Here is a 26,682-nt window from a genome sequence, read left to right on the forward strand (position 1 = left end):
GAGCGCAGATGGAACACACTTTCCGGCGGGTGCTGACCCTACAGGAAGATGTGACGTTGTTGCCAGGGAAACCACTGCAGTCAATGATCCCTCGGTAGGCTGCGATGAAGGTTTTGGGTTGGGACTGGTGGTGGAAAGAGGTGAAGAGGCCGAACTGACGGACGTGTCGATCCTGCAGTTTCCAGATGTAGAAGCCCTTTAGGTTGACTCCCTCTAACTGACGAGCTGGAGTGGAGAGAAGACAGGGAGAAGTGGGAGGTCAGAATCACTATTTCTACATACAGAAAAGCCACTTTAAGCAATACCAATAACAACAAGCTGTAGCATGTGTAGGGGCCATAAACCAACTGAGGCTTTATTGTGGCTACAGTACTGCACAGAATGTTTGTCTCAGTACAACGGGACAGTTCTCACTGGGATTCACTTTAGGGATCTCAAAGGTACCTCATACAGTAAAGTCTGTGAGTTTACTGTATTTTAATTGAAAATGAGAATTTGTTCTTAACTGACTTGCCTGGTTAAATAAAGGTTAAAAAACACAGGAATCTCTGAGCGGGGGATGCATGTGACTCCAGGAAGAGGTTGCCGTGTTTTACCCAGTCTGCGTGCAGGGCCAGGGACACGTCCTCTCTGTTGGCTGAGATGCTCCCTCTCATAGAGCCTCCAGGCCTTAGTGTGGGCCAGCAGGAGGCTATGGGCTGCCAGATGCTGCTCCTCTCCACTCCATCAGTCTGTTGGGCTCATTGATGGTGATCCAATAACTCACCCAGGGCCCAGCCCTGTAGCAGAGCGTAGCTCTGGAAGGCCTCCACCGTGCTCTGGTTCAGCCAGCTTCTGGAGCCATGCACCGGGCCAGGCAAGCCCAGCAGAGGGGCTCTGTTTGTGGGGTAGTAGAGGATGACCATGGCCTCCAGGCCCTGCTTGCGGAGCTCAGTCAGGAGACAGCGATAGAATCTGTAAAAAGAGTTTGAAGTGATTTAAAATGCAATGTGTATCCATGCAGGCGTGCATTCTAGTGTATGTTTGCATGTGTATTAAACATTGAATACGCACTATACAGTGTGCGTCTACCTCAGGGCCTCTGTGTGCACATTAGACAGATCTCCATGGGGCAGGATGAGGGACCAGTTTAGAGCGAAGCGGTAGTGAGATGCCCCTGTGGACTCAAAGAGGCCCAGGTGACCTCGGATGGCCAGGTAGTCATCCTGGTGTGACCCCTTGGACAGGACGCAGTGCCCTGTCTGTCCCCTGTCAGGTTCCAGCTGTACAGATGGGGGTCCAATAATTAAGGGGAGAAGGGGTGGAAATGGACCTTTAATTAAGGAGAACAAGAATATAAATGTTTGTGTTTATTTCTTACAAGGTGTGTAATGACCTAGCTTGCGTATTGTTCTGTTCGAGATCGAGTGCTAAAAAAACAGAGCAGTTTTACTAAATAAAATCACAATCTCCTTTTCCTTTCTCCTCCCTCTCTCATCTCTGCATCCTGTCCTCTTCTCATCCCCTCACCTGTACGGTTGAGTCGGCCACGCCCCAGTGGAAGTCACATGGGAAACACCCTTTGACCTCTCTGGTGGTCTCATCACCAGGGAAACCGTTGTCCTTTACGACCTGCCTGTAGAACTGAGCGGTGGTCTTTGGGACCACAGCAGGCTGTGTAGCCAAACACTCTGACACTGTCAAACACCATCGCTGGACACCAACAAACACAGAGAGAATTAAATGAGGAGACACAGTTACCACAGAGGTAGAAATAGCACAACAGTGCAGAGGTTAAATATATTAAAGAGGTCAGTCTGTCAAATATACTCTCTTGTTGACCTCTGTTTTCCCTAACCCTGCCCGCTCCTCTACCCACTCCTCCCTCCTCACCTTGCAGCACCTTGTTGAACCTCGTCATCGGGTAGATAGCGACTGTATCCTCCATCTCCACAGCTGCATCTGAGAACCAGCCCCCCTCCACCACCAGCACTGGAAGGCCCCCGTACTCCAGCCGCACCCAGCCCAGTACCCGCCTCAGGTCTGGGAACACCCGGCTCTGGCCCAGACACAGGTTGTTAGGCCCAAAGGACAGGGAAAGGAAGTCAGCTGTTCCCCTCACCCAGAGCTTCTCCTCAGGGGTGAACTCAGGCAGGAGCCATCTATGAGTGGATCTCACCCTCCACGAACACGGGTAAAAGTAAAGATACCTGAATAAAAGTGAAAGTCACCCAGTAAAATACTACTTGAGTAAAAGTCTAAAAGTATTTGGTTTTAAGTATACTTAAGTATCAAAATTAAATGTAATTGCTAAAATATACTTAAGTATCAAAAGTAAAAGTATAAATCATTTCAATTGCTTATATTAAGCAAACCAGTTGGCACCATTTTTATTTAATTTTTTTACGATAGCTAGGGGCACATTCCAACACGCAGACATCATTTAAAAATGAAGCATGTGTTTAATGAACGTGCCAGATCAGAGGTAGTAGGGATGACCAGAGTTGTCCTCTTGATAAGTGTGTGAATTGGACAATTTCCCTGTCCTGCTAAGCATTCAAAATGTAACGAGTACTTTTGGGAGTCATGGAAAATGTATGGAGTAAAAAGTACATAATTTTCATTAGGAATGTGTCACGCGGAATGACGCTGTTGAGACGAAGCAGGTACGGGGAGTAAAACATTTAATTGTAACGGACAGAGATGAGACAGGAACAGTGTCAGAAACAATACAATGCAGCAGTGGGGAACAGAGCAGGGAACTGATAAATATAGGGGAGGAAATAAACAGGAGAAAAGTGAGTCCAGGTGAGTCCAATAACGCAGATGCGAGTGACGAGGGAAGGCAGGTGTGCATGATGGATGGTAGGAGTGCGTGATGCAGGGTAATCTGGCGCCCTCAAGCGCCAGGGAAGGGAAGAGCGGAAGCAGACGTGACAGAATGACAGAATGTAATGAGGTCAAAGTAAAAGTTGTCAAAAATATAAATAGTAAAGTACAGACACCACAAAGAAATACTTAAGTAGTACTTTGAAGTATTTTTACTTTACTTTACTTTACTGTACTTTACAACACTGACCTTGACCCTGACTGACACCCTGAAGATGTTGTGGAATACGATGAATAAGGTGGAGTCCTCTGTCTCTCCAGGCGTGTGAACTCCCATCCCGTACCCCTGGACAGCCACCAAGGTATGGGTTGTGCATGGTGATCCAGTACCTCCATATATACCCCAGTGCCTCAACATAATCCTACCAGTGGGTGTAACTGTCACTGCCTGTGTCTGTGACACCTCAGTGGGGGACCTGAGTCGGTGAAGTGGTACCAGATTGAGGGGCCTGTGCCGGTCTGAGGCCCCCTCGGGTATGAAAGGCAGAGGTCCCAGTGCCCTAGAGGATCCCTGGAGGGAAAGTCCCATTGAGAAAGGACCGGCTCTGGTTGTAAGGCTCTGGGGTGGAGGGCTGCTGCCACTGCCTCCTGCCCTCACCCAGGGAACAGAAAGCCCCGTCCCAGACGATCGCTTCCAGGAGGAGGGAGAGATGGTATGTTACCATATTGCAGCCAGAGTAAGAAGAATGATCCTCTCCAGAGATTTCAAAAATCCTTTAAGAAAAGCTGGTCTCATTCTGAGGGACTGTTCCTGTGTGAGTATGAGGGGTCTGGATGTGAAGAATGTGAGGGATCCATGATGGAAGAATAGAAGATGAAGGGATTGAAGCGAACGAGTATAGGAGACTGAGATGTCAACATGTGGAGCCTAGGAGAGGAGAGGTACACTTTTCATCTGCCCGACGAACCTGGTTGGACTTACCTATCTCTCTCTCTCTCTACCTCCCTCTCTCTCCCTCCTTTACTCTGTCCTCCTCCCTCTCTCTCTCCTTTACTCTCTCCCCCTCCCTCTCTCTCTCTCTCATTTACTCTGTCCTCCTCCCTCTCTCTCTCTCTCTCCTTTACTCTGTCCTCCTCCCTCTCTCTCCTTTACTCTGTCCTCCTCCCTCTCTCTTCTTTACTCCTCTCTCTCTCTCTACTTTACTCTGTCCTTATCTCTCTCTCTCTCCTTTACTCTCTCCCCCTCCCTCTCTCTCTCTCATTTACTCTGTCCTCCTCCCTCTCTCTCTCCTTTACTCAGTCCACCTCTCTCTCTCTCTCCTTTACTCTCTCCCCCTTTACTCTCTCCCCCTCCCTCTCTCTCTCTCTCATTTACTCTGTCCTCCTCCCTCTCTCTCTCTCCTTTACTCTGTCCTCCTCTCTCTCTCTCTCTCGCTCTCTCTCTCTCTCTCTCTCTCTCTCCTTTACTCTGTCCTCCTCCCTCTCTCTCCTTTACTCTGTCCTCCTCCCTCTCTCTTCTTTACTCCTCTCTCTCTCTCTACTTTACTCTGTCCTTATCTCTCTCTCTCCTTTACTCTCTCCCCCTCCCTCTCTCTCTCTCATTTACTCTGTCCTCCTCCCTCTCTCTCTCCTTTACTCAGTCCACCTCTCTCTCTCTCTCCTTTACTCTCTCCCCCTCCCTCTCTCTCTCTCATTTACTCTGTCCTCCTCCCTCTCTCTCTCTCCTTTACTCTGTCCTCCTCTCTCTCTCTCTCTCTCTCTCTCTCTCTCCTTTACTGTGTCCTCCTCCCTCTCTCTTCTTTACTCCTCTCTCTCTCTCTACTTTACTCTGTCCTTATCTCTCTCTCTCTCTCTCCTTTACTCGGTACTCCTCTCTCTCTCGCTCCTTTACTCTGTCCTCCTCTCTCTCTCTCTCCTTTACTCTATACTCCTCTCTCTCTCTCTCCTTTACTCTGTCCTCCTCTCTCTCTCTCCTTTACTCTGTCCTCCTCTCCCTCTCTCCTTTACTCTGTCCTCCTCTCCCTCTCTCCTTTACTCTGTCCTCCTCTCTCTCTCTTCTTTACTCCTCCCTCTCTCTCTCCTTTACTCTGTCCTCCTCCCTCTCTCTCTCCTTTACTCTGTCCTCCTCCCTCTCTCTCTCCTTTACTCTGTCCTCCTCTCTCTCTCTCTCCTTTACTCTGTCCTCCTCTCTCTCTCTCCTTTACTCTGTCCTCCTCTCTCTATCTCCTTTACTCTGTCCTCCTCCCTCTCTCTCTCCTTTACTCTGTCCTCCCCTCTCTCTCTCTCTCTCTCTCTCTCTCTCTCTCTCTCTCTCTCTCATTCACTCTGTCCACATCTCTCTCTCTCTCTCTCTCTCTCTCTCTCCTTTACTCTGTCCTCCTCCCTCTCTCTCCTTTACTCTGTCCTCCTCTCTCTCTCTCTCTATCTCTCTCTCTCTCTCTCTCTCCTTTACTCTGTCCTCCTCTCTCTCTCTCTCTCTCTCTCTCTCTCTCTCTCTCTCTCTCTCTCTCTCTCTCTCTCTCCTTTACTCTGTCCTCCTCCCCCTCTCTCTACTTTACTCTGTCCTCCTCTCTCTCTCTCTCTCTCTCCTTTACCCTGTACTCTCTCTCTCTCTCTCTCCTTTACTCTGTCCTCCTCCATCTCTCTCTACTTTACTCTGTCCTCCTCTCTCTCTCTCTCCTTTACTCTGTCCTCCTCCCTCTCTCTCTCCTTTACTCTGTCCTCCTCTCTCTCTTTCTCCTTTACTGTGTCCTCCTCCCTCTCTCTGACACATAATGTACATTGGGCATGCACAACCACTCTCCCCAACACTGACTCATACAGCCAGGAACACACATGCAGGCACACACACATTCTGTCAATGATTAGCTTGAACTCTGATCCTCACCTCGACTACATTTACTCTCCCTCCCTCTCTCTCTCACTCTCTCTTTCGATCTCTCTCTCCCTTTCAATCTCATCTCTATCTCACAATCACTTTCTCTTGCTAAATATTCTAGTCTCCCTCTCTCTCTACACTTTACTCTGAACTCCTCTCTCTCTCTCGCTCTCTCTCTCCTTTACCCTGTACTCTCTCTCTCTCTCTCTCTCTCCTTTACTCTGTCCTCCCCTCTCTCTCTCTCTCTCTCTCCTTTACTCTGTCCTCCTCCCTCTCTCTCCTTTACTCTGTCCTCCTCCCTCTCTCTTCTTTACTCCTCTCTCTCTCTCTACTTTACTCTGTCCTTATCTCTCTCTCTCCTTTACTCTCTCCCCCTCCCTCTCTCTCTCTCATTTACTCTGTCCTCCTCCCTCTCTCTCTCCTTTACTCAGTCCACCTCTCTCTCTCTCTCCTTTACTCTCTCCCCCTCCCTCTCTCTCTCTCATTTACTCTGTCCTCCTCCCTCTCTCTCTCTCCTTTACTCTGTCCTCCTCTCTCTCTCTCTCTCTCTCTCTCTCTCTCTCTCTCTCTCTCTCTCTCTCTCCTTTACTGTGTCCTCCTCCCTCTCTCTTCTTTACTCCTCTCTCTCTCTCTACTTTACTCAGTCCTTATCTCTCTCTCTCGCTCTCCTTTACTCGGTACTCCTCTCTCTCTCGCTCCTTTACTCTGTCCTCCTCTCTCTCTCTCTCCTTTACTCTATACTCCTCTCTCTCTCTCTCCTTTACTCTGTCCTCCTCTCCCTCTCTCCTTTACTCTGTCCTCCTCTCTCTCTCTTCTTTACTCCTCCCTCTCTCTCTCCTTTACTCTGTCCTCCTCCCTCTCTCTCTCCTTTACTCTGTCCTCCTCCCTCTCTCTCTCCTTTACTCTGTCCTCCTCTCTCTCTCTCCTTTACTCTGTCCTCCTCTCTCTATCTCCTTTACTCTGTCCTCCTCTCTCTATCTCCTTTACTCTGTCCTCCTCTCCCTCTCTCCTTTACTCTGTCCTCCTCTCTCTCTCTTCTTTACTCCTCCCTCTCTCTCTCCTTTACTCTGTCCTCCTCCCTCTCTCTCTCCTTTACTCTATACTCCTCTCTCTCTCTCTCCTTTACTCTGTCCTCCTCTCCCTCTCTCCTTTACTCTGTCCTCCTCTCTCTCTCTTCTTTACTCCTCCCTCTCTCTCTCCTTTACTCTGTCCTCCTCCCTCTCTCTCTCCTTTACTCTGTCCTCCTCTCTCTCTCTCTCCTTTACTCTGTCCTCCTCTCTCTCTCTCCTTTACTCTGTCCTCCTCTCTCTATCTCCTTTACTCTGTCCTCCTCCCTCTCTCTCTCTCCTTTACTCTGTCCTCCCCTCTCTCTCTCTCTCTCTCTCTCTCTCTCTCTCTCTCTCTCTCATTTACTCTGTCCACATCTCTCTCTCTCTCTCTCTCTCTCTCTCTCTCTCTCTCCTTTACTCTGTCCTCCTCCCTCTCTCTCCTTTACTCTGTCCTCCTCTCTCTCTCTCTCTCTCTCTCTCTCTCTCTCTCTCTCCTTTACTCTGTCCTCCTCCCTCTCTCTCTCTCCTTTACTCTGTCCTCCCCTCTCTCTCTCTCTCTCTCTCTCTCTCTCTCTCTCATTTACTCTGTCCACATCTCTCTCTCTCTCTCTCTCTCTCTCTCTCCTTTACTCTGTCCTCCTCCCTCTCTCTCCTTTACTCTGTCCTCCTCTCTCTCTCTCTCTCTCTCTCTCTCTCTCTCTCTCCTTTACTCTGTCCTCCTCTCTCTCTCTCTCTCTCTCTCTCTCTCTCTCTCTCTCTCTCCTTTACTCTGTCCTCCTCCCCCTCTCTCTACTTTACTCTGTCCTCCTCTCTCTCTCTCTCTCTCTCTCTCCTTTACCCTGTACTCTCTCTCTCTCTCTCTCCTTTACTCTGTCCTCCTCCATCTCTCTCTACTTTACTCTGTCCTCCTCTCTCTCTCTCTCCTTTACTCTGTCGTCCTCCCTCTCTCTCTCCTTTACTCTGTCCTCCTCTCTCTCTTTCTCCTTTACTGTGTCCTCCTCCCTCTCTCTGACACATAATGTACATTGGGCATGCACAACCACTCTCCCCAACACTGACTCATACAGCCAGGAACACACATGCAGGCACACACACATTCTGTCAATGATTAGCTTGAACTCTGATCCTCACCTCGACTACATTTACTCTCCCTCCCTCTCTCTCTCACTCTCTCTTTCGATCTCTCTCTCCCTTTCAATCTCATCTCTATCTCACAATCACTTTCTCTTGCTAAATATTATAGTCTCCCTCTCTCTCTACACTTTACTCTGTCCTCCTCTCTCTCTCTCTCTCTCTCTCTCCTTTACCCTGTACTCTCTCTCTCTCTCTCTCTCTCCTTTACTCTGTCCTCCTCCCTCTCTCTCTCCTTTACTCTGTCCTCCCCTCTCTCTCTCTCTCTCTCTCTCTCTCATTTACTCTGTCCACATCTCTCTCTCTCTCTCTCTCTCTCTCTCTCTCTCTCCTTTACTCTGTCCTCCTCCCTCTCTCTCCTTTACTCTGTCCTCCTCTCTCTCTCTCTCTCTCTCTCTCTCGCTCTCTCCTTTACTCTGTCCTCCTCTCTCTCTCTCTCTCTCTCTCTCTCTCTCTCTCTCCTTTACTCTGTCCTCCTCCCTCTCTCTCCTTTACTCTGTCCTCCTCTCTCTCTCTCTCTCTCTCTCTCTCCTGTACTCTGTCCTCCTCTCTCTCTCTCTCTCTCTCTCTCTCTCTCTCTCTCTCTCTCTCTCTCTCTCTCTCTCTCTCCTTTACTCTGTCCTCCTCCCCCTCTCTCTACTTTACTCTGTCCTCCTCTCTCTCTCTCTCTCTCTCTCTCCTTTACCCTGTACTCTCTCTCTCTCTCTCTCTCCTTTACTCTGTCCTCCTCCATCTCTCTCTACTTTACTCTGTCCTCCTCTCTCTCTCTCTCCTTTACTCTGTCCTCCTCCCTCTCTCTCTCCTTTACTCTGTCCTCCTCTCTCTCTTTCTCCTTTACTGTGTCCTCCTCCCTCTCTCTGACACATAATGTACATTGGGCATGCACAACCACTCTCCCCAACACTGACTCATACAGCCAGGAACACACATGCAGGCACACACACATTCTGTCAATGATTAGCTTGAACTCTGATCCTCACCTCGACTACATTTACTCTCCCTCCCTCTCTCTCTCACTCTCTCTTTCGATCTCTCTCTCCCTTTCAATCTCATCTCTATCTCACAATCACTTTCTCTTGCTAAATATTATAGTCTCCCTCTCTCTCTACACTTTACTCTGTCCTCCTCTCTCTCTCTCTCTCTCTCTCTCCTTTACCCTGTACTCTCTCTCTCTCTCTCTCTCTCCTTTACTCTGTCCTCCTCCCTCTCTCTCTCCTTTACTCTGTCCTCCCCTCTCTCTCTCTCTCTCTCTCTCTCTCATTTACTCTGTCCACATCTCTCTCTCTCTCTCTCTCTCTCTCTCTCTCTCTCTCTCCTTTACTCTGTCCTCCTCCCTCTCTCTCCTTTACTCTGTCCTCCTCTCTCTCTCTCTCTCTCTCTCTCTCTCTCTCTCCTTTACTCTGTCCTCCTCTCTCTCTCTCTCTCTCTCTCTCTCTCTCTCTCTCTCTCCTTTACTCTGTCCTCCTCCCTCTCTCTCCTTTACTCTGTCCTCCTCTCTCTCTCTCTCTCTCTCTCTCTCTCTCTCTCTCTCCTGTACTCTGTCCTCCTCTCTCTCTCTCTCTCTCTCTCTCTCTCTCTCTCTCTCTCTCTCTCTCTCTCTCTCTCTCTCTCCTTTACTCTGTCCTCCTCCCCCTCTCTCTACTTTACTCTGTCCTCCTCTCTCTCTCTCTCTCTCTCTCTCCTTTACCCTGTACTCTCTCTCTCTCTCTCTCTCCTTTACTCTGTCCTCCTCCATCTCTCTCTACTTTACTCTGTCCTCCTCTCTCTCTCTCTCCTTTACTCTGTCCTCCTCCCTCTCTCTCTCCTTTACTCTGTCCTCCTCTCTCTCTTTCTCCTTTACTGTGTCCTCCTCCCTCTCTCTGACACATAATGTACATTGGGCATGCACAACCACTCTCCCCAACACTGACTCATACAGCCAGGAACACACATGCAGGCACACACACATTCTGTCAATGATTAGCTTGAACTCTGATCCTCACCTCGACTACATTTACTCTCCCTCCCTCTCTCTCTCACTCTCTCTTTCGATCTCTCTCTCCCTTTCAATCTCATCTCTATCTCACAATCACTTTCTCTTGCTAAATATTCTAGTCTCCCTCTCTCTCTACACTAACACGTTATTGGAACCATTACTACCTAATGGATATAAGGAACAGATTGGAATGTTCTTGCAGCTATTCAAACCCTAATGACCCGTCTGAGAAATAGCTAAAATAAGGTTGAGTTAAAGCCAGACACCATGCCCTAATAGGGGATTTTTTCTAAAGTATTAGATTCAAATATTTAAATTAGATGGTATGTCATTAAATATGTGCATATGTCCATATCTGGCAAATCCATTTTTCAGGGGGACTGGATTAAGTCAGTATAAATATTGTTCTTTCATTTTGTTAAGACATTCCAGGACTGGATTTACTCCGAGCAGATTGTGGATAAATACTTTTTCAAACTTTCCATCTGTAAAATACTAAGGACATTTTAGGCACATTTTTCTAAAGTAAATGCTATCCAGAATAAAACATTTACAACATATTGTTTATATTCACTCTGGGGAAGTCTGGAGAATATATCTAAGGATAACCACACAACATTTGGTGAATATAAATGCTTCTGAAGTTGAGGAAAATGATTTGGCATGTGGGAAGATTGATTTTCGGGAAACGGCAGTTAAAGACAAGTTCACGGAATTTAGACAACCAAACACCAAACACCTGTTTAGACCCAATCACCATGTCTTCAAAGTTACATGTAGTCCAGTTTGTTACATTCTCTATGAAATTGGCTTTTAAATTATGCGTAATTCAATGTAATGAGTTTTGAAATTATGGATTTATGTCCATTTTAAAGTGGCTAAAATTCATGACATTTTTATGACAGTTGTGTGATATACTAAAGAAAATATACATTTTCATCAAGACTTTGACATTTTTATGTTTGCTTTTTGAAAATACTAATATAAATGGACCAAAATAGCAACACATCTGAAAACTGATAGGTCGATGCAGAGATGTAATTTCAGCCTGTGGTGCCTGGCAGAAAGGGTTTTGCTGTGGGGCACATCCACAAGACAAAACTCATGCTCCAATTGGATGACCAAATAAAATACAGTTTAACCATGCTGCACAGAAAAATCAGAGGAAAAATGCACAGTTCCCTCTGATTTTATGGCCAAATCAGTCCTTACTGTTATCCTAGATTTGATTAAAGACAATGACAGGTGAAAACCGACATGATGTTCCACTTGACAAATGGTGTGTCTGTGTGAGTGTTTGCCTATCTTTGATCTGATTTGAGGCAGAGCCGGATGAATCGGGGGCTTAGCGGGGCGAGGACCAAGAGTCAGCAAATAAAAACACAAATACAGATAAAGGAAATACAGTATAGATTTCATTTTTCAATCATTTGGCCAATAGATCAATATTTTACAAAAAACATAAGTGTGAATTCAATTTCATCACAAGCAAATACAGGTAACTGCCTAAATAAAATAAAAGACAGGGTGTTTGGCCACCACAAGCTGCCAGAACAGCTTTGATGCGTCTTGGCATAGATTCTACAAGATGACCTAAACCATGTCAGGATATGCATAACATATCATTTGTATCCCTCATTTACTCAAGTGTTTCCTTTATTTTGGCAGTTACCGGTTGCCTATAGTTGGGAAGGCCACAACTTGGCCAGCATCCGAGCTAAATATTCAGCTTGTTGTGTCGTACCCATAGACATATAATCCATAGAAGGGCTTTCAAACAATGTACCCTGGCAATTTGATTTACACTAGCAATGTCTGCCAGTCATGATTTGAATGGGAACTGCCATCTATGGATTATATTTCTATAGGTTGGTTACATCTGTCTATTTGCCTTTTTCACATTTCAAAACACAATCGCTGGAAAAACGTACCGTTTGGAAAGAAAATGCATACTCCTGAAAAGAGAAGACTAATCTGTCTGCTGAAAAGAGAAGACTAATCTGTCTGCTGAAAAGAGAAGACTAATCTGTCTGCTGAAAAGAGAAGACTAATCTGTCTGCTGAAAAGAGAAGACTAATTTGTCTGCTGAAAAGAGAAGACTAATCTGTCTGCTGAAAAGAGAAGACTAAACTGTCTGCTGAAAAGAGAAGACTAATTTGTCTGCTGAAAAGAGAAGACTAATCTGTCTGCTGAAAAGAGAAGACTAATCTGTCTGCTGGAAGGAGAAGACTAATCTGTCTGCTGAAAAGAGAAGACTAATCTGTCTGCTGAAAGACAAAGACTAATCTGTCTGCTGAAAGACAAAGACTAATCTGTCTGCTGGAAGGAGAAGACTAATCTGTCTGCTGAAAGACAAAGACTAATCTGTCTGCTGAAAGACAAAGACTAATCTGTCTGCTGAAAGACAAAGACTAATCTGTCTGCTGAAAAGAGAAAACTAATCTGTCTGCTGGAAGGAGAAGACTAATCTGTCTGCTGAAAAGAGAAAACTAATCTGTCTGCTGAAAAGAGAAGACCTGAAAGGGGAAGACTAATCTGTCTGCTGAAAGGAGAAAACTAATCTGTCTGCTGAAAGACAAAGACTAATCTGTCTGCTGAAAAGAGAAGACTAATCTGTCTGCTGAAAGACAAAGACTAATCTGTCTGCTGAAAGACAAAGACTAATCTGTCTGCTGAAAAGAGAAGACTAATCTGTCTGCTGAAAGGAGAAAACGAATCTGTCTGCTGAAAGACAAAGACTAATCTGTCTGCTGAAAAGAGAAGACTAATCTGTCTGCTGAAAGACAAAGACTAATCTGTCTGCTGAAAGGAGAAGACTAATCTGTCTGCTGAAAAGAGAAGACTAATCTGTCTGCTGAAAGACAAAGACTAATCTGTCTGCTGAAAGGAGAAGACTAATCTGTCTACTGAAAAGAGAAGACGAATCTGTCTGCTGAAAGACAAAGACTAATCTGTCTGCTGAAAGACAAAGACTAATCTGTCTGCTGAAAAGAGAAGACTAATCTGTCTGCTGAAAGACAAAGACTAATCTGTCTGCTGAAAGGAGAAGACTAATCTGTCTACTGAAAAGAGAAGATGAATCTGTCTGCTGAAAGGAGAAGACTAATCTGTCTGCTGAAAAGAGAAGACCTGAAAGGGGAAGACTAATCTGTGTGCTGAAAAGAGAAGACTAATCTGTCTGCTGAAAAGAGAAGACTAATCTGCTGAACCAATAGAAGAAAACAAATCTCAACAACTCCCATTTTCTTTGTGAACAGCAATACTGTTTTTCAAAGTAGCTCATCTTGAGATATGTAAATTGTTTTTCCCATGTTTAATGATCTGAAATAAAAGATCCCAGAAATGTTCCATATGCACAAAAAGCTTATTTTTCTCAAATGTTGTGCACAAATTTGTTTACATCCCTGTTAGTGAGCATTTCTCCTAGACTAAAATAATCCATCCACCTGACAGGTGATTAAACAGTATTATCATTACACAGGTGCACCTTGCGCTGGGAACAATAAAGGCCACGCTAAAATGTGCAGTTCTGTCACACAACACAATGCCACAGATGTCGCAAGTTTTGAGGGAGTGTGCAATTGACATGCTGACTGCAGAAATGTCCACCAGAGCTTTTACCAGATAATTTAATGTTAATTTCAATACCATAAGCCACTTCCAACTTAATTTTAGAAAATGTGTCAATATGTCCAACCAGCCTCACAACCGCAGACCACGTGTGACCATGCCAGCTCAGGACCTTCACATCCAGCTTCTTCACCTGCGGGATCATCTGAGACCAGCCACCCAGACAGCTGATGAAACGGAGGAATATTTCTGTCTGTAATAAAGCCCTTTTGTGAGGAAAAACACATTCTGATTGGCTGAGCCTGGCTCCCCAGTGGGTGGGCCTTAGCCCTCCCAGGCCCACCCATGGCTGCGCCCCTGCCCAGTAATTTGAAATACATAGATTAGGGCCTAATGAAGTCATTTCAATTGACTGATTTCCTTATGTGAACTGTAAGTAAAATCGTTGAAATTGCTACATGTTGCGTTTATATTTTTGTTCAGTATGTATATTGCCTCCTAATATTGTACAATCTGCTTGTTGCTTTATTGTTCCTGTAGATACACGAATGCCCACATGCAGGAACGCCCTGAAGTGCGGGCTGCAGTTGCACACTATTGCCTGGACGGGTCTAAAATTATTTGCTAAGGTTATCAAACAGGAGATCAGTGATGATATGTGGTGAGTAGGGGAAGTTAGGCCGAAGCAATCAGTTACCATTGACGACTTTACAACCACTGAATGTGGGATGAAAATATATACAGTGGCAAGAAAATGGTATGTGAATTACCTGGACTTCTGCCTAAACTGGTCATGACATTTGATCTGATCTCCATCTCGGTCACAACAATGTGCAAACACAGTGTGCTTAAATTAATAACACACAAACAATTATATGTGTTCATGTCTTTATTGAACACCGTGTAAACATTCACAGTGTAGGGTGGGAAAAGTATGTGAACCTTTGGATTTAATAACTGGTTGACCCTCCTTTGGCAGCAATAACCTCAACCAAACGTTTTCTGTAGTTGCGGATCAGACCTGCACAACGGCCAGGAGGAATTTTGGACCATTCCTCTTTACAAAACTGATTCAGTTCAGCAATATTCTTTGGATGTCTGGTGTGAACCACTCTCTTGAGGTCATGCCACAGCATCTCAATCGGGTTGAGGTCAGGACTGACTGGGCCACTCCAGAAGGCGTATTTTCTTCTGTTGAAGCCATTCTGTTGTTGATTTACTTCTGTGTTTTGGGTCGTTGTCCTGTTGCATCACCCAACTTCTGTTGAGCTTCAATTGGCGCACAGATAGCCTTACATTCTCCTGCAACATGTTTTGATAAACTTGGTAATTCATTTTTCTGTCAATGATAGCAACCTGTCCAGGCCCTGAGGCAGCAAAGCAGCCCCAAACCATGATGCTCCCTTCACCATATTTTACAGTTGGTTTGAGGTTTTGATGTTGGTGTGTTGTGACTTTTTTTCTCCACACATAGTGTTGTGTGTTCCTTCCATACAATTCAACTTTAGTTACATCTGTCCACAGAATATTTTGGACAGTAGCACTGTGGAACATCCAGATGTTCTTTTGCGAACTTCAGATGTGCAGCAATGTTTTTTTTTTGGACTGCAGTGGCTTCTTCCGTAGTGTTCTCCCATGAACACCATTCTTATTTAGTGTTTTAGGTATTGTAGACTCGTCAACAGAGAAGTTAGCATGTTCCAGACATTTCTGTAAGTCCTTAGCTGACACTCTAGGATTCTTCTTAACCTTAGAGCATTCTGCACTGTGCTCTTGCAGTTATCTTTGCAGGACGGCCACTCCTAGGGAGAATAGCAACAGTGCTGAACTTTCTCCATTTATAGACAATTTGTCTTACCATGGACTGATGAACATCAAGGCTTTTAGGGATGTAACCCTTTCCAGCTTTATACAAGTCAACCATTCTTCATCTTGGGTCTTCTGAGATCTCTCTTGTTCTAGGCATATGGTTCACAATGCTTCTTCTGAATGTTTTGAGTGTTTTTATAGGGCAGGGCAGCTCTAACCAACATCTCCAACCTTGTGTCAATGATTGTACTCCAGGTAAGCTGACTCATGACTCCAATAAGCTTTTTGGAGAAGTCTTAGCCTAGGGGTTCACATACTTTTCCCAACCTACACTGTGAATGTTTAAATGATGTATTCAATATAGACAAGAACAATACAACAATGTGTGTGTTATTAGTTTAAGCAGACTGTGTTTGTCTGTTGTTGTGACTTAGATGAAGATCAGATCTAATTTTATGACCAATTGATGCATAAATCCAGATATTTCCAAAGGGTTCACATACCTTTTCTTGCCGCTGTATATGACGGACTCCCACAGGGGCCCATATGCATGAATGCGCACTCTCTGAGGCCCATGGCTCAAAGGCGGTGTACCAGTGAACGCTGCCATGAGAACAGCACACTATAGATGGGTTGGTTGTTTAGCAACAAAAACGACGCATGCGCAACTACGGGGCAAAACAGATGTGGTTGGCCTAGATTGTTAACATGTAAACTATATTTTGTCTCCAATGTTTATTGAAAACAGAAATACATTTGCACATAAGCACTTGTCTCTCAAATACATCGTTACTGTTGTTGGTTTTCTATATTGCGAATTTCTGCAATATAAGCATTGACATGAAATCAGTCCAAACAAGACATTGTGTCAAGACCAAGATGAAACTAGGCATTTACGATTACCCACATAGACATTTCTTGTCATTGTTGGTAGCTATCTGGCCATCCAGAAACAAACTTCTCCCTTCTACCCCATTGAGCATATGTATCGTTTTCGTGAGCTGTCAGCTAACGTCTAGAAAGTCAGAGTGAAGTGGGAGTGTTTAAAAGTGCACTTAACTTGGCATGAGGCCATACATTCCTTGTCCTATCATTGCTGACGTAATAGGTTGGTTATAAGATGGTCCCTTACACTAACCTGTAGGGCTCGTTGGTCTAGGGGTATGATTCTCGCTTTGGGTGCGAGAGGTCCCGGGTTCAAATCCCGGACGAGCCCCATTTTTAAAACGTTTGTGTTTTTGTCGTTATATCCTCCATGTTCATAAAAGGTGTTCTCTTAATTTATCTTTTTAATCAATAAAAATCAATAAGTTAAATCTATTTAATATCTTTATACTGAAGCCATACATTGAGTAATATAGTCGATGCCAAATCCACAGACGTGTCAAAATCTCAACTTCATTGCCTGTCAAACTCTATCTCTGCCCATCAGTGTGAATTAAATGGAAGAAATGTGAAATGTGTGTGTAAAGGAGGAACATGTTTCCTGCACATTTAAATGGCATGGTTTCAAGTGTCTGTTTCCCTCTGCTCAACATTTACTGTAAGCCAGAGAGGAAGTGTTAAACATGAGACTAATAAGGTAATAAATAGTAGGAGTGTGAAAGCAACACAATAGCAAAGGCAGAGAAACGTGAGATAAAGCTGAAAGGAATGAGAGAGACAGACTGACTGAATATCATTTCAACAACAAAAAACACCTCTTGAAAAGACAGTGAATAGGACAAGTGAGTCTTTCCTTTTTTCCCTCTTTCTGTGTGTGTGTGTGTGTGTGTGTGTGTGTACATGTACCGCAAGTACTGTATAATAGACCAAAAAAGCTGAAGAGTCTATTCAAAAGTCTATTAAAAAAAAACACAAGGAAGCTTTTTTTGTGAATAAGGACGCTGCATGACATTCATATTTAAAACAAAGCCTTTACATTTTATTGTGATTCACAAACACACTCTGTACTGAACCTCTTTTACAAAACCAATGCTTTTTACATTTTCTCTCCCTCTTCCGCTTGATCCTTTCCATAGATGAGGAATGTGACCGTCACCCTCTGGGCAGTGGCTGTGTTAGTGGGTGTCCATCGCAGCACCCTCTCTTCCTCAGAAATATACACCCTCATTGTCAACCTCTCTTCCAAAACCCTCTCCTTCCCCAGAAAATTACCGCCATCCACCTAAGCCCCGGACCTCTCCCAGAACAACATAAACAAACTCCCCCATGAGAATTTCCAAGTGACCACTCACCGGTCTTGGAAGATAGAGGAGATAGATCCGGAGACATTCCATCCAACTCCACTCCTGGAGAGTCTGGACTTCTCCCACAACCGTCTCCAGAATCTCACTGAACAACGGTACCTGCTGTTCATACAGAACTAGATCTGAACAGTCTAGATCTGACCTCTAGTTTTGGAATTGTTAGTTAGATTACTTGTTGGTTATTACTGCATTGTCGGAACTTGAAGCACAAGCATTTCGCTACACTCGCATTAACATCTGCTAACCATGTGTATGTGACAAATAAAATTTGATTTGGAACCTGTTCCACACCATTAACCTGGGGGCAGAGTTCTGTAGCCTGGGAAAGCTAGAGTCTGGGGCTCGGAGCAAACATCAACATCCCTGACGTACACCTGCAAACTTTGACCCTTCGTCTGGAGAACTTCACAGCCTATGAGAGTGGCAGCCTGGGTGACATCTAGGCAGAGAAGGTCCTCATGTCCAACGAGGTCGAGCTTATGGGTATGAACCCGAAGGGCGACCACAGTTACCTGGTGAAACTTTTGAAGGGGAGAGGGGCTGACAACACCTTACATCTTCACCTAGCCAATATGGTCATCACTTGGGAGCACTTGACCAACACCGTAAACGCTGTGTTCCAATCCCCCATCGCCCACCTGAGCACTTCAGACATGGCTATCCACATCCGTCTTTTAGTGACACCCCACGAAGAGACACATTCGAGAGGGGGTGGTTACCTTTTTCTTCTCCCTGGAAGCCCTCTGTAATTTTTTCATCAACGTGCCTGTGGAGCACCTGCCGATGACTGAGACGTCCATCATACACATGACCTGCCCCAGGTTGCCCAGCGGGATACTGCAGCTAGACTTCTCAGACTGCACCCTGACTGATACGGTGTCCTCAAGAGTAGAACTGCAAATCGCTTTGGAGTGTACAACCCTGAATAAAAAGTGGACATCGTGGTTCTAAGAGGGAACAACCTCAAAAACCTTCAAATCCTGAGCAAGTGTTTAGCACACGAGCTCTCTGCGTCACCTGGACCTCAGTCTCAACTCGTTGGTTTACAGCGGGCCAGGAATGCCACAGGCTGTACACCTGAACCTATCCTCCAATGGGCTGAGCCAATTGGTATTAGCTGCTTGCCGAACAGTACCCCCACCCTGGATCTCCTGAACAACCAGATCTCCAATGTACCAGAGGCCCTGCTGGCCCTAGACTCTCTCCTTGCTCTGTACCTGAGTACCAATCGGCTGAGGAATCTCCCGGTGTGCGCTGGATTCCCACACCTTAAGTATCTCATGCTCATGGAGAACTCCCTCCATGCCCCGTCTTTGACCGGTCTGGGGGCCTGCCCTGTTCTACGGGTTCTAAACGCCAGCAGAAACCCCTTCACCCATTCCCTGAGAGGATTCAGGGATCTGGGTACTTTTGGGACTGGGTTGGGCAGCGGACACACAGGAATCCAATTTCTCCACTGGCCCACGAGCCTACCACTGCAGCTACCTTGAAGTCTGAGGAACTCCACACACCAGAGGGCTTCCAGATCCAGGAGATATCCTGCAACGTTGGCCTGCTGGCAACGGCCATCTGGTGCCCAGCGGTCACGGTTATCATTGTTATGGCGACTCTGTGCAACCTCCTGGACGTTCCGTGGTACCTGAGTATGATCTGGCAGTGGACCCAGGCCAAGCACCATTCCAGGACCCAGCAGGTCCGGCCCCAGGACCTGGAGGGGTGTTGTTCCACTCCTTCATGTCCTACAGCCAGCATAATGCAGACGGGGTCAAGGGCAGTGGTGTAAAGTACTTACGTAAAAATACTTTAAAGTACCACTTAAGTAGTTTGAGGTATTTTTACTTTATACTCCATACATTTTCCCTGACACCCGAAAGTACTCGTTACATTTTGAATGCTTAGCAGGCCAGGAAAATGGTCAAATTCATGCACTTATGAAGAGAACACCTGGTCATCCCTACTGCCTGACAGACTCACTCAATACAAATGCATCTTTTGTAAATAATGTCTGAGTGTTGGAGTGTGCCCCTGACTTCAAAACTAGAAAATGGTACTGTCTGCTTTTCCCCTTTACTCCTACCTACATGTACATATTACCTCAATTACCTCGACTGACCTGTACCCCCTGACGCGGTACCGGTACCCCTGTATATACTGTAGCCTTATTATTTTATTGTTACTTTTTTAAACTTTAGATAATTCAGTCAATATTTTCTTAACTCTTTTTTCTTAAAACGGCATTGTTGGTTAAGGGCTTGTAAGTAAGCATTTCATGGTAAGGTCTGTTGTATTCGGCGCATGTGACAAATACATCTGTTTTGATTTAATAAAGGGAATTTTAAATTATTTATGCTTTTACTTTTGATACTTAAGTCTATTTAAAACCAAATACTTTTAGACTTTTACTCAAGTAGAATTGTACGGGCTGACTATCACTTTTACTTGAGTAACTTTCTATTGAGGTATCTATACTTTAACTCAAGTGTGACAATTGGGTCCTTTTTCCACAACTGGTCAAGGGCCCGCTCTTGCTAACCTGGAGAACTCCGGCCAAGGGGGCTCCACATCTGTCGCCATGAGAGGGACTTCGTCCCAGGGAAGACGATCGTGGAGAACATCATCCAATGTGTGGAGAGGAGCCGGCGATGTGTTCATCCTCTCTGGACACTTTGTCCGGAGCGAGTGGTGCTACTACGAGCTGTACTTTGCCAGCCATCTGCGGCTGTCCTGTGGGTTTGACAGTGATATCCTGGTGCTACTGGAGCCTCTGACTCAGTGCATGATCCCTTCCAAGTACTACCAACGAAGGCTATGATGGGCAGGCACACCTACCTGGAGTGGCCCCAGGACAGGGGCAAGCACAGGCTGTTCTGGGCCAACCTCAGGGCTGCACTGCAGTGGTGGAGAAATCAAGAAAGAACTGTTGTTTCCAACCAGTCAGGTTTAATGGAGAATTCATATAAACTAACATCTATTTTACTACAGCTTTATAAAAAAGAAAAACAATAAAACGTTATCTAACAATATCAAGCTCACGTTTGTCAACTTTCCAACAATCTCACAATGATTTGGAACCTCAATTTTTTTTCCATCAGCTTCACAAAATGATCCAACTAGGCAAAGTAAACAAAATGTATCAAGATAGCCAATGAAAGACACACTAGACAGCAAATACAGACACACTATACACCACCAATACCTGTTTAGTATCCTCAGAAACAGTATGCTCCCCAAGTACAGAACCTTCTCTGAAAGTACATCCTCTGAAAGTAGCCATCTAAGTTTAAGGCAAGCACAAAAAGTGTCCAATATTGTACCCTCATGAAAATAGCACCATAAATAAAACCTTGAAAGAGGAAAACAATGAATTTGCCTCTTTCTAATTATGTGTGTTATTTGGTCACAGAGGCTGTTCAGGGGTCAGAAGTTCATTTGTCAGGTCTGATGGAAGACGACGATGGTCTTCTGGGCACACAAGCTACAAGGAAGACCAGGCTTTCACTGTGGACATTAGACCCATAAGCCTGGGCTCCTGGTCTCAGCAGGTTCAAAAGTCAGATGTCCGAGGTTTAAAGGTGAAGGGGTCAGAGGTTAGGTGTCAGATCAGGGCAGGGACTGGATGATGATGATCTTCTCGTTGACACAGAAGCGGTGGAGGACAGTGTACAGGTTCTCCCCGCAGCGTGACACCTGTCTCTCCATGGCCAGACGGAAGTCCTCCTTCACCCCTTTAGTGATGCCACGCGTCACCGTGTGGTGCCTACAGGGCAGAGGAAGCCAGACAATGGGTGTGAGAAAGAAACCATTTCTAGCATTTTCATAGAAAAACACATGTTCATAATTTTAGAAATCAGACATTTGATAATGTTCATTTTTCTCCAAACCTCTACAGTAACAGTTGAAAACACCAATTTATCAACGATAAAACATAAAATGACACAACATCAAGGAAACAAAATGTTTCCCCAAATACAGTATTCATAGTTTTGAGATGGAATGAGAGTATAGGGTATCTACCAACCAGGCAAAATTTAGACGGGGAAGATTCAACAACATCAAAAACAGTAACACATAGTCAAACGTGAATGTTCACAAATGCAATGACAACTACAGATATGAAAAATACAACCAAAATTGACTTTAAAAACATCAGTAACGACCACATAAACGGATGCAATGGGTCAAACGCCTTCTCAAAAATAAAACACGACAAGGACTCGATGAAAACGACAGACCGAAAGTCAAAATGAGGTTTGGGGCAGAGGGATGGAGAGAGTGTTTGGGGTAGGGGTGGTGGGCAGGGGTACCTGTCGGTTGTCTGCACCCCAGGTAGCAGCAGGGTGTTTAACTCCCCACCCAGGGCGGGACTAGGGTTCCTGAGGACAGTAAACACCAACATTCATCAACTCACGCTCCGGGTTAGAAGTTGCCCTTAAGCACAAATCTAGGATCAGCTTACCCTCTAAAAATCTTTACGTTTAACATTAAGAGGAAGCTTGAAACTGATCATAGATCAGTGTCTAGAGGCAACCTCATTCTACTCCTCAACTCGCACTGAGAGTGGTTGCATTCAAACAACCTAAACAACTTTTTTCCCGACCTTAGATAGACAGCGCTTTGTACCTCTAACCCTTTCTCAACATAACGCCTGACAGCTGAGCTGCTATTCGCTACATAAGCATCTGCCAGTGGGAGGGGCTTACTTGATTAACATTCCCTGATTGGGCAGTAGTTCCAGCTGGACCCGCCCCCCCTCCGTAGTGCGCAGGTATGCAAACTCCTCCAGCATATCAATATCTGAACGAGTTAAAGTCAAACAACAGAGAGACAAAAAGCTATAAAGTGTCTGCAATCCCCAGTCGTTCTCATATCTGCTCAACCAACTCGTTAGTCTTGGATTGTTTTAGATATATATAAAAATATATATATATTGTTTTGGCTATACTGTCTGATAAGGATACTGGTGACGTAGTTGAAGAAGTTCTCATACTGGAAGCTGCCCTGCTGACAGATCTTATCAATGGCTTTCAGGAACAGAGACTCGCCCTGTGGCCAATCGTGTTGCAGGAGCACCACCACGTGACCCAAGGAGAGGTCGTCTCGGCTGTCCGTGAAGGCACGAAGCTGATTGGATGAAAATTAAAAATAGGTTATTTGAGTTTAAGGGGAATTAAAACCTGCAGACCCTTATCAAAATAGTTATGTGTTTAGCCTTATTTGTAAGGGCAGTGTTGAGGTACCTTGAAACAAGCGAACATCAGCTGAAGACAGAATGGCAGAATCGCTTTACTCGTACAGGGCAGCAGCCTCAGATCATTGCCTAGCAACAAAAACACACCGCATTGTAAGCATGGACATAAAACAAAGACATTTGAAGATATCTCACACACAGTGAACCTTACCTTTCCTGGGCTTGTTTCTGGCTTTGCCCGATTCGTCAGTGTTCTTGACTGGATCCTGGTTTTGGGGTACCAGCCCACCAACTACATCAAGTAACTTTTCACACGCCATCTGATACAGACGGAGACACAGAAAAACAGTGACGCAATCTCTCTCTGGTTGTATGCATGTTTCTGGATGAGCTCTCTGTATGTGCATACCCACCCTGTACTCCCCCAGTGCGTAGTGGCAGGAGGCCTGCTGTATAAGGGTTCTGTGGTGCTCCAGGTTACCCTGTCCTGGGGAGCTCTGTCCAGGCTGAGGCTGCTGAAACCCAGACATCTGGAGTAGGCTGGACAAGGCCTTACGGTAATGACCCTGGGGGAGAGGACACACACACTGGCATGGAAATCCGTGGACATACACAGGCAAACATGTACATACAAAACACTGATGAACTCCTAACGAACAATGATCATTATTTATGTTTACCTGGTATATGATCATATCTGTGAAGAATATTCTGAACCACAGCCAGTTGTCTGTCTTCCAGGAGGAACAGATCTTGTTGAATTCTGGAGAATGGGTGTGAAAACATTTCATCAGAACGACAAACATTTGCTTAGACAGGACATGCATTTAGAGAGCACACAGTTGGGAGCTGGGGGATGTATTTGGAGGGCGTACCGGTCCCCAGGCTGTCGTGGGACTGGAGGAGATCCCAGCTCTCCCTGGCCAAACGGAAGCTCTCCAGAGTCTCTGCCCACCCGGGCATCTCTATTTTGTTGACCATGATGTTCCGGCCACGCCCCTTCCCCAGGCCCTCGTCATCATCTGAGCTCTGAAGAAACACCCAAATACATGCATGAGCATGTACACACACACACAGTCCACAAAGACTTCCCATCTATCCTCTCACCATGGTCTTCTCGCGGCCGTCGGCCAGTTTGCGTTTCTTGTGAGCGTGTTTCCCTGCTCCTCTCTCCAGTTCTACTTCACTGTACACTGAGCTCAGGTCCTCCAACAGTATCCACGACCCAGAGGCCAACGCATTCACACCTGCAACATTAATAAATGCACAGACGCAACATACAAACAACCTCACTGTAAACTAAGGAGAGAGCCTCAAACAGAATCTCCACAAGACCAACGCTCAAAGGACAAAATGGACATTTCCATTGTCATGTGAATACAAATACATATGAACACACAGGGGGAAAGACTGACCATGAAACAGAGCAGGCTGTACAGCTGAGACGTAGAGGTAGGCACTGCGGAAGAGGACCAGCGAGGCACAGATAACCACCTGACTGCAACACCGTGACCTGGTCTCTCCCTCTAGACTGGGCAGGTAGCAACACAGCTCCTTAACCCACTGCAGCATCTCCACGTAGCCCCTACAAAACACACACGTAAACAGTGATGCACACACTTTAACACCCAGCATTATCCTGCAAAACAAACACATGCATAGAGTATGTATAGGCTAACCACTCACACTCATAAGTAAACACACACACACACACATTCACTTCAGTTACACTCACATACTGGGAGATCATCTGTGCTCCTACCTCTGTCCCTTGTCCCCCTGCCACTCGCAACGAGCCCCCACCACTGCCAGGATATCCAGCAGTCTCTCCCAGGGCTCCGCCACCAAAGACGACTTCTCTGACAGCCCCTCAATCACATAGCGCTGGGACCCCCGAGACACACTGGGAGACTTCAGCCCACCACCCTCCTGAGAGCCTGAGAGAAGGGAGAAGATGAGTACAGGGCAACGTCATTGAACCGTGAAACACGTGAAAATGGAAAGTGTAAGCAAACGTGCAGAAAGAAAAGAGGGAGAAATTGAGGACAAAAATCATAAAACTAGCTGATGGCATGCAAGTAGTAGCAATGTGGAGGTGGCATGCAATGAGAAATAAATTAGATCAAATGCAGATATTATAAATAGTACTCAGCTACCGTTTAGGGCTTTGCCCTGCAGCTGTCCGTCAGCAGACGGGCCCCGCGTGACATAACCGATGTAGAACTCTGCTGCTTTCAGCATGTACTTCAGCAGCAGACTGGCAGGCAGACGCATGTCCACGTTGTTTATGATCAACGGGAGAACGTCACACACTGTGAGAGAGGAAGAAAAGTAACATTGAATGCATATATAGTTACTTTACATTTGTCATCTTTTGAGGTCCAAATGTTCTAGGTTTCGATCATCTGATTCAGAGAAATCTCTCACCAAACAGCTTCCTGAAACAGTTGACAGGTGTCTCCAGTTTTTCAGCCGTCTCCGCCTCCAATAGGGAATCTCCCAAATTGACCTTGAATGCGAGTGCAAACAAAGCTACAGATAAATGATTCTGTGTTATTGAACACGGTGTTGAAGGTCAGAGGTGAGAGGTTACGTACCCCATGTTGGACCACAGACTCTGGGAAGCGCCTGAGCAGTAACAGAAGCATCTCAGCCTTCTCCAGGGTGTTGAAGCATTGTTCTGTGGCCTTCAGCAGCACCTCACACTGCACTGGGCCGGGCAGGGTTTCAAACAGACCTACAGTGAACATACACAATACAGTGTTAACACTTCTAACATTTCACCCAATCAGGAAAGATCTCATGTAGATCTAACACACACACAGTCCTCACCTCGTAGGAACTGAGCCTGTTTGTCCTGACAGTCGCTCCGCAGGGCAGCTGTGATGACAGTAATCTCCCGCCACACAACAGGCTGATCAGGGAAATTGATGAACCTGAAGGACACAGCACACAGCAGTTACACCAGTCATCAACAGTACTGTGTGCAGAAGTAGCGAGATAAGAACTTTCACTCACATATCATACAGCAGTCTGCCCGCTGAAGCCGTCTTCTCTGCATTTCTCTCAATGGTGTACATCTCGTGCTGTCAAGACAAGAGACCATGTGACATTCCATTCCAGCCTTTGTGCAACAAAGCCACTGACCAGATCTCTTGACAGAGACTAGCTTGACTACTACATGTGTTCCAAATGGCTCGTTAGTAATTTGTCAAATCCGAGTTTAGTCCGCTAGCGTTTCAATGTAATTTACTAGACGCAGCTTACCTGAATATTGAAGTCCGTGGGATAGAGGGTTCGAGCGGTTATCAGCCAAGCCTTGGCTGCACACGGGTCCTCGGACACTAGATCCCGAGCCCGTTTCACTAAAAACTCGCAGTCCTTTTGTGCTGACATATTTGCTTGTATTATTGAATTCCGTGAGGTACAGGGTTAGTGCGGTTATCAGACATAAACAAACAAAAATATGAATTTCCTATTGTTGAAACTAGGGTATTTGTTTATCGCTCCACTCAATGGCAACCTTTTGATGACATCACGACTTGCAGTCGCAGATGTGATGTCATTAGACTCGAGGGATCGTATTTCCAGGTAAATGCTGCCACCTGGTGCAATGACAGAATATTGCACACATAAAATGAAGGGCGAATCTTGAGTAAAATGCGTTAATGCAAAATAAACATAAAAAAAGCACGAGGCTTTATTTAAATAATAATATTAATGTGACCTTTATTTAACTAGGCAAGTCAGTTAAGAACAAATTCGTATTTACAATTACGGCTTTACAGCCGGATGTGATACAGCCTGGATTCGAACCAGGGACTGTAGTGACGCATCTTGCACTGAGATGCAGTGCCTAGACCGCTGCGCCACTCCATTCTAGTCACGGAGTTAACCCTCAAAATATAATCCATTCGAGGTGCAAATGTTATTTAGTCAAATATACATTGTAAACCTGTTTCAAGAGAACCAACAGGAATAGCCTGAAACTTTCCACCAAAAACTGTGGTGGAAAATAAATTAAA

At 45.4% G+C, this 26,682-nt stretch overlaps 1 protein-coding gene, 1 non-coding gene and 2 pseudogenes across 5 annotated transcripts; 2 read left to right on the top strand and 2 right to left on the bottom strand.

Annotated features, from left to right (window-relative positions):
- Positions 1-518: 518 nt before the first annotated feature.
- Positions 519-3,320, bottom strand: LOC110504906 (beta-klotho-like; annotated as a pseudogene). Its single transcript, XR_016491831.1, has 5 exons — positions 3,059-3,320; positions 1,873-2,189; positions 1,510-1,692; positions 1,072-1,312; positions 519-954 (listed from the first exon to the last, which is right to left on the bottom strand). The product of XR_016491831.1 is annotated as a beta-klotho-like (transcript).
- A 13,044-nt stretch (positions 3,321-16,364) lies between these two features.
- On the top strand, positions 16,365-16,436 carry trnap-ugg (transfer RNA proline (anticodon UGG)). The gene has a single exon. It is a non-coding gene; the product is annotated as a tRNA-Pro (tRNA).
- Positions 16,437-17,241: 805 nt separating this feature from the next.
- Positions 17,242-20,490, top strand: LOC110504908 (toll-like receptor 6; annotated as a pseudogene). The gene is made up of 3 exons (XR_016491543.1): positions 17,242-17,577; positions 17,913-19,243; positions 20,009-20,490. The product of XR_016491543.1 is annotated as a toll-like receptor 6 (transcript).
- ints10 (integrator complex subunit 10) lies at positions 20,390-26,637 on the bottom strand. 2 transcript variants are annotated; one of them, XM_021583779.3, is made up of 18 exons: positions 25,925-26,224; positions 25,676-25,743; positions 25,490-25,593; positions 25,255-25,394; positions 25,085-25,166; positions 24,814-24,969; positions 24,420-24,594; positions 24,073-24,242; positions 23,765-23,904; positions 23,533-23,686; positions 23,338-23,420; positions 23,071-23,223; positions 22,869-22,977; positions 22,707-22,786; positions 22,428-22,590; positions 22,170-22,263; positions 21,774-21,842; positions 20,390-21,226 (listed from the first exon to the last, which is right to left on the bottom strand). In XM_021583779.3, the coding sequence occupies exons 1-18, from the start codon at positions 26,051-26,053 to the stop codon at positions 21,070-21,072; spliced, it is 2,226 nt and encodes a 741-aa protein (XP_021439454.2). In that variant the 5' UTR covers positions 26,054-26,224; the 3' UTR covers positions 20,390-21,069. The 2 variants fall into 2 exon arrangements, with proteins under 2 accessions (XP_021439454.2, XP_021439455.2); XM_021583780.3 differs by lacking the exon at positions 21,774-21,842 and having other exon boundaries at positions 25,925-26,637.
- Between the last annotated feature and the right edge of the window lie 45 nt (positions 26,638-26,682).

Source organism: Oncorhynchus mykiss, chromosome 25 (genome assembly GCF_057628025.1).
Source record: "Oncorhynchus mykiss isolate SJ-2025 chromosome 25, ASM5762802v1, whole genome shotgun sequence".
NCBI classification, from domain to species: Eukaryota; Metazoa; Chordata; class Actinopteri; order Salmoniformes; family Salmonidae; genus Oncorhynchus; species Oncorhynchus mykiss.

Bases quoted from the DNA above. Each gene is read 5' to 3' on its own strand.
- ints10 (XM_021583779.3), bottom strand. From the start codon at position 26,053: ATGTCAGCACAAAAGGACTGCGAGTTTTTAGTGAAACGGGCTCGGGAT. The intron at 22,978-23,070 runs GTGGGTATGCAC...CGTCTGTATCAG, and splicing joins ACGCACTGGGGGAGTACAGG to ATGGCGTGTGAAAAGTTACT. The intron at 21,227-21,773 runs GTACCCCTGCCC...TCTGCCCTGTAG, and splicing joins GGGGTGCAGACAACCGACAG to GCACCACACGGTGACGCGTG.